This window comes from Melozone crissalis, unplaced genomic scaffold, assembly GCF_028551555.1.
Source record: "Melozone crissalis strain CALT ecotype California unplaced genomic scaffold, PUWL_Pcris_2 ptg000018l_1, whole genome shotgun sequence".
Lineage (NCBI taxonomy): Eukaryota > Metazoa > Chordata > Aves > Passeriformes > Passerellidae > Melozone > Melozone crissalis.
Window position 1 is genome coordinate 32470340 of NW_026535796.1, and position 12498 is coordinate 32482837.

The 12498-nt window shown below is 37.4% G+C and overlaps 1 protein-coding gene across 1 annotated transcript in view; it reads right to left on the bottom strand.

The window, feature by feature from the left end:
* SLC25A21 (solute carrier family 25 member 21) overlaps nucleotides 1-12498 on the bottom strand; it is a 232391-nt gene that overhangs the window by 18920 nt on the left and 200973 nt on the right. Inside the window, exon 4 of the mRNA XM_054276096.1 lies at nucleotides 2791-2857. Within this exon, the coding sequence (XP_054132071.1) occupies nucleotides 2791-2857 (67 nt within the window). The remainder of the gene's footprint in view (nucleotides 1-2790; nucleotides 2858-12498) is intronic.

A 12498-nucleotide genomic window follows, 5' to 3' on the forward strand; every position in this document is an offset into this window, starting at 1 on the left:
TCTGACTTTTCATCTTCCAGAAATACCAGCTTTCTTTTTAGAAGGGAAATAAAAAGGGAGAAAAAAAGAAATAGTAAGACAGACATGGGAACATAGTTGACTAAAAATGAAGCTTTATCTTCAACACTTAACTGAAAAACTGGGGCTAAATAACTTCATTTTAATAGCTTTATTTTTACTTGCAAGATAAATAGAATTTTACTACACCAGATAAATAGAATATTCCAGCAGCATAAGTACATTTCTTCATGGTACAAAATCTTGCTTGTCTATTCTCTACTCACTTTTATGGCACTGTAACTAGAAACTTTCAAAAAACTTCATTACAAACATAAAAAGAAGCTACTGGAACCTAGAAAATGCCTCTTTTCCTTTTGTGCTTTCTCAAATCTCAGAATCATTGGTCTGAATGTAGTCTTCCTCTAAATCTCACCAGTCATTTAGGCAGTCAGGAAGGGACAGTTTGAGGCTTGTTTCAATGAGGAAAACTATTAGAAGAATAAAGGTTGGAGGGTGGGCCGAAGAAAGCAATGATTTTTCCTTTGGGGTCATAGCCAAATAAGGTTAATGGAAATTTGAGATAAGTTGGATTCTCTTCAGGTCAAAGCGTGGGTACAAATTCCACTTTGGATCTTAAAAATTGTACTGGCCTATGACATCTCACAGTGAACTGTTCCATTATACAGGCTCTTACATTATTGATCAGCCCTGTTCTCTCACTGAATTCTTCTAATGTAGAATACAGCTGATGTCTCAAAAAAGTTATCCTGATGTCCTTGGAGCAGCAGCAAATTTAAAAGAATATTGTAAGTAATAAAAGAATTCAACTTTTAAATTAAAACCCTCTCATGTTTAACATTTAAGCTTGATTCTCATGTTTGCAGAAAACTCAGCTCTCACTTAGATGTCCAAGAACTAGGTAGAGAGCATCCCACAAAGAGAGGACAAGTAAGACATTAAAGGAGCCAGAAGTTCTTGATGTAAAAGAGTTTGAGAGAACTGAGTCTGTTTAGCCTGGAGACAAGAAAACTAAGGTGATTCAAGTTCTGTTTTCCACCATTCAAATTTTATACAGAAAAGTCAGACTTTCTCAGAGGCCAGCAACAGAAGCATGAGAGGCAATACACAAAGGTTGCAACAGGAGGATTTGGACTGGATATAAGGGAAAATTCTTCACAGTAAAAAAATTAAGGACTGGAGGACAAGCACAGAGAGGCTGGAGTCTCAATTCTTTAAGATTTCAGAACTCAACTAGACAAGGCATCTGAACATCCTGATGTAACCATGAAGTCAGCTCTGCTTTTATCAGAGATCCTTCCCAAATGAAAATCTTTTTATGATTGTACAATTATATTGAACATCATGGGGTTTAAGCCAATTTAATAAATTTGAGTAAAGGAAAGTGATTTGAAGTTTATGAATGACTGAAAATGGTAGGAGAAATCAAATGGGTTAGTATTTTAACTAATACATGCTGGAATCTAAAAAGCACAGTCAGATTTACTTTATTCTGTTTCAAATGAAATTAAATGGAGAGACAGAGGAAGCATCACAATATGAAGAAAATGAATTATTAGGAATCTTCTAAATACTATCCATCTATTCTTCACTGCCACTTTGCAGTGGGACTGCAAATAGGACTTTAGTTTTCCTGGTTTAATTAAAGAATTTTGAGATAAGTGACATATGTCACTTGTATCTAAAATGCCAGTGCAAACAAGAAGATGACATTACCAGAACTCCTTTAGGATTCTGTTACGAGGTCACATCCTGTCACTTTATACAAATATTATTCCTCTGTAAAGGAATTGGAATGTGAATGATTAATTGCAGACTAAGGACCAGAATCATATGCAGCCTTTTTAGAAAGAAACAACAAAAAGAAAGAAAGGAAAATCAAGACATTCTGTATAATAACTGCTTTTAGACACATTTGTTGCAACTATGGAAACTTCAAAGTCCTGAAGTAAAAGACTAAGATACATTTGCTCTTAACACAATGGCTGCTTTGATAGATTTAGAACTTTAGAATGATGTGCTTAATAGATAGGTTTTAATTAGAAAGGTTGAATGGCTCAACTGAAAAAATTGATGTATTGAAGTATTTTGCTTAGGAATGTTACTAAAATCCTGTTCTACAAATCAAAATAAAGGATAATAAAAGAAAATCAGATCAGCATTTGACAGAAAATATACTTTGATAGGCTAGCATCTATAACTGTAAGAGAGCTGGAGTAAAACGTTTTGCACAATGAGGAGTTGCACCCATTACCATCTTCAATCTCTTAAAAAGATAGAATAATGAGCAGAGTGCCATTTGGAGCACAAAAAAACCTGGGCAGCACTTCAAACCTACTAAATAAGTACTTATTAGTGGCTTCTTTAATGGCTCCTTGTGTTAATTTATTAAGCTGTTAGTTGTTTTGCAAGTTGCTAGGCATTTTCAGTAAAACAAAATATGTAAACCGGAGGCACTTATGAGGCTAAAATATAACTTAAATATTTTATTAATTCTGACAATATAAAATAATTGCAACCTTTTTTTTCAGTATCATTTGATACACGGGTCAAAATTAGCTTAATGTTTACGAGCCTTATCCTACACTTCTTAATCAAGGACAGTTTTTATTGTGTTATCAACAGGAAACTTTCCTCCTAGTAAAAATCAGAGGATTAATATGCCAAATAAGTTTAAGATTCTAATCTCAGTCAGTGGGGGAGAAATAAAATGTTTTACAGCTGCCACTGTCCCTAGTTATACTTTTAAAGGAGGAAGCATGGGGTTTTTACCTTCACTGCCCTTTTAGGTGTCTCAGCCAAAATGGGAGGAAGTATTCCTTTGTAGAAGCCAAGTAATCTATTGAAGAAAAAAAAAAAAGAAATTATTTTCATATGGATAAAAAATATATCAATACCATACTGCCAATTCTATTTTCATTTTTGAGTAAAGCAATTAAACTTTCAGCATTTCCAGGCATTCAGACAAATAATGATACTCTATGCTTACTTGCTAAACAACTAATGTACTACCAAATATATCATGTACTGGTGAGACGATATAAAGAAATCAGCAATAAATACATAAAAATTCAATCAACTTTTTTCTGAAATACAAGACATTCTATTTAAAAGGTGAGGGACATTTTTGACAATGAAAAAGAAGCATTATTTCATTGTTTTAATTTGCTTACCACAGCAATGCTTACATCAGAAATTTAAGTCACAAAATCACAAAATATAGGATTGTAAAAAACTGTGACTTCAGCAAGTTGCATACAAAAACACTTCTTGCTCATATTCAGATGCTAGCTGAGACATATTTTGAAGTTTAGTTTTAAACATGTCTTGAAATGTATTTTTCATTTAGCAACTTAGTTTTAACCCAAGTTACCCATTCAGAGATCCATGACAGAATGTATGTATTTCATCTGGGAAAAAACATTTGGGCAGTATCTTGTCACTGTATATGTATGTGTGTATCTATATCTCTATATCTATCTATCTACAACCTGCTGCATGCCAGCACACTTGGCATTTTCAGGCAGCCTGAGCTCTGCTTATAAGGCCAGTGTAGATACACAATGCTGGCTCTTGGGAATGCTTTAAATGACAAGTAGTTTTCAAAATCCCCACATGGAGTAGAAATAGACACGGTCCTTGTCTGCTAGGTCTGCACACTAACCTGGATAGTGCATGGTGAGAGTTCAGAAAGGAATTTAATGGAATCACCAAGAAGAATCATAGAATGGTCACCACCTCCAGGGATGGTGACTCCACCACATTTATGGGCAAACTATTCCAATGCCTGACCACCTTAACAATGAAGAAGAAAGTTTTTCAATATCTAATTTGTGTTGTTCCTGTCTTAGCTTAAGGTCGTAAGTTATCTTGTTAGCCAACAAGATCCTACATTTTGTTAGCCTACATATCCTACAATTTGTCCATCTTCAGAATGTATACACATTTATTCAGGACTGTAAGAGGATTCTGTCTACAAACACAAAACTTACCTAAAGTAAAGCATTTGTGTTTTAAAAAATGTCGTAAGGTTGTGATGTTGGAATATGATGATTCACCTTTCTAAAGGAGCCTCATATTTGAAATATTTTTGCAGAGTGTGTAAGAGACATGACATCAATAGATTCTCCTACAGTTGATCTCTAGATGTCAAAAGAAAACAATGAAATTCATATTCCCCATGTGAATTTAAAATACTACAAATGCTATACCATTTTGCCCATCCTTCTTCAAACACTTCTTTGGAGTTCTCTGCTTGGGCTTCCCCAACATAAATAAAGTAATTTAGGCCTTGTAATATACTCTGGGTTGGGCATATCCTTACTCTGAAGAAAGCAATGTTTGAGCTCCAGTCCACAGCAAAAGGACACTTTGAGCATTTAACATAATGATGGCTTAATGACAAAATACTGAAAAGTAGGGGATTAAGGAATTTACTTGTCATCAGATGTTTAAATTTTTCCAAAGTCTTACTTCCCAAATATAAACATACAAATACAAATTTATGTATCTATTAATATAGATATGGATATACCTACAGATACTTATAGATATGGAAATAACAATATAAATATAATGGATCCATAGAATCGTACAATCATAGATACACAGAATGGTTTGGTTGGAAGTGACCTTAAAAATAATTTAGTTTCAACCTGCCTGCCATAAGCAGGGAATCTTCCACTAGACCAGGTTACTCTGAGCCCCATCCAGTCTGGTCTTGGTCTTTATTCTTAGTGCTGGGCCCATTTTAATCTTCAATGGTTCATACATATACAGAACATATTGCTGATTCAGCAAGCAATTTAAATGTGAAATACCTTAAAGAAGGTGATTCATACATTTTAATGTGAGTTCAAACTGAAACTGAGGTCCAAGTAGGATCAGCTACAAGAACACAGATCCCTGTAAACACTTTCTTCCTTTCAGCTCAGTCTAAACTCCTGCAAGCATATCTACAACAGGCATCCTGCTTGCAATTTCTACTCCTCCACATGATTGGAATTGGAGAATTAATGTCCTCCACTGCTTTACTCACTGGTGTAGCTCTCACTACAAAAACTGAGACTCGGTCTGGATTTTTTCATTAGTAGGAGATGCCTAAGCAGAGAAATATGCAGTATAGAATAACAAATAAGTTTAAAAAATATGCTGCAGCATTACCCAGCCTTACACAGCACAACAGGTTCCTTTTCCAGGTTGCCTTTTTGTATATTCAAAATGAATGCAGCTATTGGATTTATAAGCCTTGTAACATTTCCACAGTCTCTGGGGATCTTAGAGAAAACTTTTCAGAGAGAATGTAGAAAGGATATACCAGGAATTTGAGAGCAAATTTGTCATCTTAGCAATATTGTAAGGCAGGTAGCAGCTCCTAAAGAGCAATCCGGCATTAAACCACAAGTCAACATTGAAATACCAGTGATTCAGGCCACCATTAGACCAGGCAGTGGATTATTTGAAAGTTCTAAAGAAACGGGAACTAAAAATATGAAAAGCAGTTATCCATTGCTTCTGAATCACAGAAAAGTTGATGATGAAAGGGACCTCTTGAGATCATCTGACCCAACCCTTTGCTCAGGAAGGGCAACCTAGAGCCAGTTGTCCAGGACCATGTCCAGATAGCTTCTGAGTATCTCCAAAGAATGACTACCCTTAAAGGAAGGAGATACTTCAAATGCTCTGGGCAGCCTGTGCCAGTGCTTAGTTACCCTCATAGTAAAAATGAACACATTCCTGATGTTCATACGGACCCCCTTGTGCTTCACTTTATGCCCATTGCCTCTGGTCCTGTCACTGAGACCTTTCCTTTAGGTACTTCCAGATTCCCCTCTGAGCCTTCTCTCCTCCAGGCAGTTCTGCATCTCTCAGTCTTTTCTCATGTGAAAGGTGCTCCAGTCCTTTAATCATTTTAGTTGTCCTTCAACTGAACTCCTAATGTTATGTCCATGTCTTCTCATCATTCAACTTCAGGCAGAGCTCCATGCACTGCAGTTGTCTTCCTGGCCAGCCCTTCCTGAGCAGCCTGTATCCCTCCACAGCAGCACTCGGTGCATTCGCTGCATCCCTTCGATCCTGATAAGATCCTACCCCTGCAGCTGCACACAGATCTCCAGTTCCTCATGTTTGTGTCCCATGTTGTGTGCCCTGGTGTGCAGGCTCCTCACAGAAACTTCCTCACTCACGTGCAAACGTTTGAGGTGGCCCCAGCTGAGCCCTGTTTATTCCCATTGTGTTCCTCGTGGTTCACAGCAGCCCAGGTGCTTTGCTTGGCTCCATTGCTCCCTCAGAGCTGCTGTAACTCCACCCTCCCTCAGGGCTCCTGGTTTGAAGTCCTCTTTTAAGGACTGTACCAGGAGCAGCCACACTGCAGCAGAAATCGGTGTGCAAAGATACCACTGTGCACCTAATGTCAGGCTGATCTGCTTATTGTAAGGCTGACACTGAAGACTTTCTGCTGGAGGAACCTCTACTGTGAACCAGGAGAATCTGCAGAGCTGAGTAACCATACTCATGGCTCTATGAATCCCTAAAATGTGAAGGATTTCATAGCCACATTAGTGGCTTTCACTGCTTTGCTCCTCCTTTCTCTTTGGAAGCAAATCTCTTCATGGAAAACAGACAAGAAGGAGTTAAGGTCTATTCCTATGGAACACATTAAGTTTAGAAATCTAAAAACACATGAAACTTTGAGGATATACATCCATATATGCAATATGTAGTTCAGTAAACATGGTAAGAGCTAGCTCAGTATTTAATTATGAGCTGTGGTTTAGGGTTTTTTTCCCTTCCTGATTTGAAATAGAAACAGAAAAAAGGTTAGTAAGCACAGCCAGTAAGATGAAAGGAATAAATGAAAAGAGGAAGTAGAAGACAATGCCATCCCATCACTGCCTATTGTCAACTGACTAATTTTTTGCATAAAGTGTAGTCGCTTTTAGAACCTCCTGTGCCTGAGGTGGAGGACAAGCAGTTGCCCACAACTTTTACAAATAACATTTTACAAATTGTACCCATTAAAGAGAGTTTTTTCAATCTTTGCAGAATGAACCATTTACTTAATTAAAAAAACTAGCATGATAGTAACAGAAACTTGACTGGCTTTGCCAGTCAAAAAGTACACACACACACACACACACACACACAACAATCTTATCCTTCTGCTTTGCTTGGCCAATTGAGTTAGCCTATTTGCTCACAGAGTATGAAATTTTTTCAAATTTTTTCAATGAACAATGATGACATTTCACATTTGAGAGATATTATCACCTGGACTCAAGCCTCCTTCAAAAAACTAGTGTTCAGAAAAATTATGAAACAGCAGCAACAGCAATCACTGCAGGGTCTGATAGAAGAAAGAGGAGATGACATCATATCCCCAGCTAGAGACACTGGAAAGAACAAATAAATTTCTAACAGAAACACAGCTACATCTTATTTTGTTTCAGCATTAAGGGTCTAAATGAACATCACCATTCAATTGTATTCTGGGCAAGAGCCCAAACTCATCTTTGCAGCAGTTGATTTTGAAACATTACAGTCAATCACATCTTCTCAATTTGTTCTTGCAGGCTTTCCCTATCCTTCTGGTTTCCATTTCTTGTTTGGAAGCCTTGAGTCATTCACCCTGGCAAGAAGACCAACCTAAATCAGTTATTTTCTCCGAATTATACTGAAATTGCGATCTTGCTTAGCTTGTTGTTTTCTTCCTCTGCCTTTCACATAATTTTCCCTTTAAGGATCTAATAAAGCTGATTGAAGGCATAAGCACAATATTCCCTTTCTTTTGGTGCTGTCAAACCCAAGGCACTTACCCACATTGTTTTATAATTGAAACAAAAAACCTCTTAGGTCCAATTCTGCTTTCATTACCTCTGCATTATCCCAAGTATAAATAAAAGACCTGGCTTTCATGACCACATCAGTTGCATGAAACAAATGCACAACTTTCAGATTTTATGAAAGGTTTAAACAAAGGGAAGGAATTGTGAAGACATGATTGGTTAAAAAGCCGGGTGTTGTTCAAAAAGAGGAAGAAAGTATGTCTAAATATAATTAAGTTTACCTAAAATTTAATTTATATCAGGGAAAAGGTACCTTTCATTTTCATGCTATGTAGCATGTTATGAATTTATTACTAATAGAAAATAAATAATTGGACACAGGGCAATGTTACTTTAACATAACTATAACATAACTTTGTGTTGACCTAGCTGGATATCTAAAAGATTTTAAATTCCCAGAAGTTGTGGAAAAACAAGCAAGTGCTTAGTGAAGGCAGGCACAAATTAGTACCTACCACTGAGAATAAGGGTCTTATATTTAGGCATTTATTTTGAGAGCTGCAAGCCACTAACCAGTTCACACAGGTAGTTCACCCTCAATCCCAGCATTTACAGCTATTTCCCCAGCTGAGGAGGTATGTTGTAGGGAAGGCTGAGTGTCATTCTGGGACAACTGGCACAGAGTTCAGCAGACTTGAAAAGATATTAAAGGTTGGACACATTCACAGAAAATCAGGCTTGGACACTCTTGCACTCCAAAAAGAATTTTTTTTCTTGTGAAGTATGTTATGTATATTATCCTACTGCAAATGTTAAATACACATCTCTACAGGAACCCCATATGAATCTATCAATAACACAGTTAGCTAGGCTGGCTTCTGAATTTCTATTATGCAAATATATTTCTCTATTCATTCTGTGTCTGGTATACAGATATCTGCCATTTCAGACACTGGCACTAAGTACTAGGTCCTTATTTCCTTATTTTCATATTATATTTAACTTTTCTTTTTTTTTTTTTTTTTTTTTTTTTTTTTTTTACAAAGCTTTCATTGCAACACTCGGAATTAGGGAAAAACATAAATATTTTTTGCAGCAAGCAAAACAGAATTATGTGTGAGCCTGTGCCTGTAGTAACACTCTTACACTACATACTAAAAGAGACCAAGCCTCTGGCTATAGGAATACTAGAAGCAGACCAATTAATGAAAGAAATCTGTCAAATAAGTTAGGACAACACACTGCATGAAAAGCGACTGGGTAAAAAGGAAGAGGCTGTCGGTGAAAGCTATTAAGATGCTTCAGGAAAGTACTAACAGTGGAGAAGCTGGCTCAGAAGCAATCAGACTGGCCAAGAAATGGATTAATAATCAGCATCAATCCCTCTCACTTATTCAAAATGACAGTCATCACTGTATTTACTGCATGTGGGTCAGATTATGCAGTTATTATGATCCATCATCCATGTGACTGTTATTCTTACTGAGAAATGAGTCTTTCTTCCATGAGTTTTAACCACCTCCCAATCTCTTGGTCAAAACCCTTGCTAATTTTTTGGCTTTCTAAGATGCACTCTGAATTTATATGAGTTACAGGACACGCCTAAATATAAACCCCTCAAGAAACTGGAAGATGGAACTTTTTCCTTTCTTGCTTTTGTCTGGGGCAGTAAAAAAAGTGAGAATTAAAAAAGGAATATTTGTTAAAATTTATTTCCATTCAAATGATGGTATTTTATACTTTTTTACTTTGATATACTATTTACATATTTCTCACATGCTTTCTGTGTTTTGCTATACGCAAGTAAAGAAAAAATAATCTAGGAAGGTAAAGATATAGCCTTGCATTGTAACACACAACAAAGCTTAAACTGTTTCCCAAGGGTGGAAAAAGGACATCTTGTTCTGGATTTTTATCCCTAAGGATGATTATAAATTAGTTATTTAAGTGGTACATTGTTACTGTGTACTGCCTGTCTAATAGATTAATGTGAAGTAATTATATGGGATTTTTAAAAATGTAGATAGGCTCACACCTCTGCTCCTTACCCTGTAACTGCTGAGGGCCTGTGAAGCAGGGCTGGCAATGCTTCCAGGGAGTGATGGGGCTGCCTGGGAGTGTGGTGGGAGCTGGCAGGCAGCGAGGCAGGGCCTTGCCAGCTGCAGCACCTCTGCTGCTGCCCTGCTGCTGCTGCCCTGCTGCTGCTGCCCTGCTGCCAGCCCAGCAGAGCTTGCTCTGGGCTCCTGCCACCGCTGCCTCTGCCTTCCGAGCACTTTCCTCTGCTCTGGCCCCAACACCAATGAACAAAATTCCAGTTTGGCCCATGCTTCTGAGAAGCCTTAAGCTGGTCTGTTTGATGTATTTCCTGTTGAAATCAGTGCAAATGGCAGTGTTATTATCACTGGCAGCTGGTTTAGGCTCTTAAAAATTACCTGCATGTAATCACTAGCCAGGCTGTAGAATGGGTCTGCATGTCTCATTTCTTACAACTGACAGCATTTCTTCCCCCAAAGACTTTCCCTCTAGCTGCCCCTTTGTTTGCAAGAGGAACAAGCTACGGACATGCCAAAACAGCTTTGCCTAGAGCTTCTGAAACAGAAAAATTCTTCATTGCATTTTGGATTGTCAGGATTGGCAGAATGTTTCATTTGTTCAGAAGGAGTTTTAGTTGTTCAAACACTAGAAGAGAATTTACGGGTTTTTTTCCCCTTTTGCCAACAGTACTGCCGCAACTGGTACAACAGGAAGCAGTCACTTTTTAAAGTAGCTCCACACCTATGTCTATTGAAGCTAAAGAATGCAAGAAAATGATTTTTAATTTTGATACCAGAGCAAAAAAAATATATCTTTTAGGAGATGAGCTTAGAAACCTGTATCTGACAAAAAAAGAAAAAATCACACAGAGGATAATTAGATGTGTTTTCTGGAAAAGAGTGACAGCATTTCTCTGTGTTAAAGTGATGCTGTGATACATTAAATAAAAAGTCATGAGATGAGCAAAATTTCTGTGCTTACCCTGGGAATGTGTTCTACTTAAATTGGTTGTGACTTCATAAAAATACAACATTAAGTTGTTTTAATTCCATCAGAAAAAAATGTGGCTCAGGAAGGAAATTTTTGATTGCAAGTTAATGTTAGCCTTCATTGGAATAAGTTATACTCTTCAATATCCACATGCATAATCCCTAGGGAGTTACATGACGCCATGTATTCTTTCCCATCTGCTAGTTAAATATGAGATTCAAGAGGCTTTCAGTGTCATTATACAGATTAGTGACTCTCCCAGAGGAATCTAGGTTCATGATACAGTGAATAACTCACAATGAAGACCAACATTTAGAGATCATTTTGTGTTTGTATGAGTTTTGCACCTGCAATTATTTGTGCTTGTAATTTAGGTTACTTAGATGTTTTTAACTTACAGATGCAATCAATGATGTAGATACTTAAACTGAACTGAACTGCAGGCAACCATAACTGCAGGTGCAAAATTTTGTCTGCAATTATTTGAACTCATAAACACATCCATCTCCTGAAGTCTAAAGTAAAACTAGGCCAGTAGTGGTTTTATGCAGTATAATTAACAAACTAAAATCATGCATAGTTTCCCCAATTTTCGAAAAAAGCTCACGACTACTCTTTTACATTGAAACAAATAGGGTATCATTAAATATATATAAACATGAACTAAACAACTTGGTTTCATCTTCTAACATCTCGACCTTTGGGGTGTTTTTCTTACTCCCTCTACAGTATCTGTAGCAGAGAAATAAGGAAAGAACCCTGATTTTGTAACAGCAATACTGTTGATATTTGCACCAATGGGGAGCAAAAGTGCTATAGGCACTGAGATCAAAGTGTGCAGAATTTGTAGCACCATTCAAGGCAGTGAACAGCACCATGAACATGTACACATACCGGCACTTGAATTTCCACCTGGCAGGCAGTTGTGGCATCTAGACATACCATGGGAGTGAAAGGCACACAGATGCATGAGGAAGCTTGTATGAATGGCAACTGCCTGCCTAAAGACAAATACCTGCATTTGTTATCCAACATGGATGCTCTTATATGAAAGTAATCAGAAAAGTTTTAAGTACTCGGGAGCAAGAAAATAAAAGCCCAAATTTCCTACATTTACAGCTAGTGTCCCTAGATGCAGAGGCAATGTCACAGATGTTTTCCTTTACCTTTGCAGGGCCGTTGTGCAGTGTGATACAGCGTGGGCACGGGTGTGAAGCCCAGCTCCAGCCCCTTGTTCCAGACAGGCTCATCCCAGCCCAGGTCACACTGCTTAAGAAAACTCTGTATAGGAAGATCTGCATTCCACACTGACAGTCATGGATGCAGGAGCAGTGCCCAAAAGGATACCTCCTACTCCTCATGCACCTAAAACATCCTAAAAATACCATATGGATTAATACATTTTCCTCAGTGTTCCTCTCACCTAAGAACAAAAGGAGTTCACAGTTAATACAAACTTAATTTCTTTTTCTTTAATCACAATACATTTTAAACATGAAAGGTCCCTTTTCAGTCAAGATGCAGCAATGTTTTCAAACAGACTCTACATTCAGTACTACGACAGTCCCATACTATGATGACATTTTGCTTGTCCTTTTTGCACATATTACAACATAAAGCACTATGATGTAATGTGATTACCTTGTAAGTTGACTAACCATGACTCTGAGTT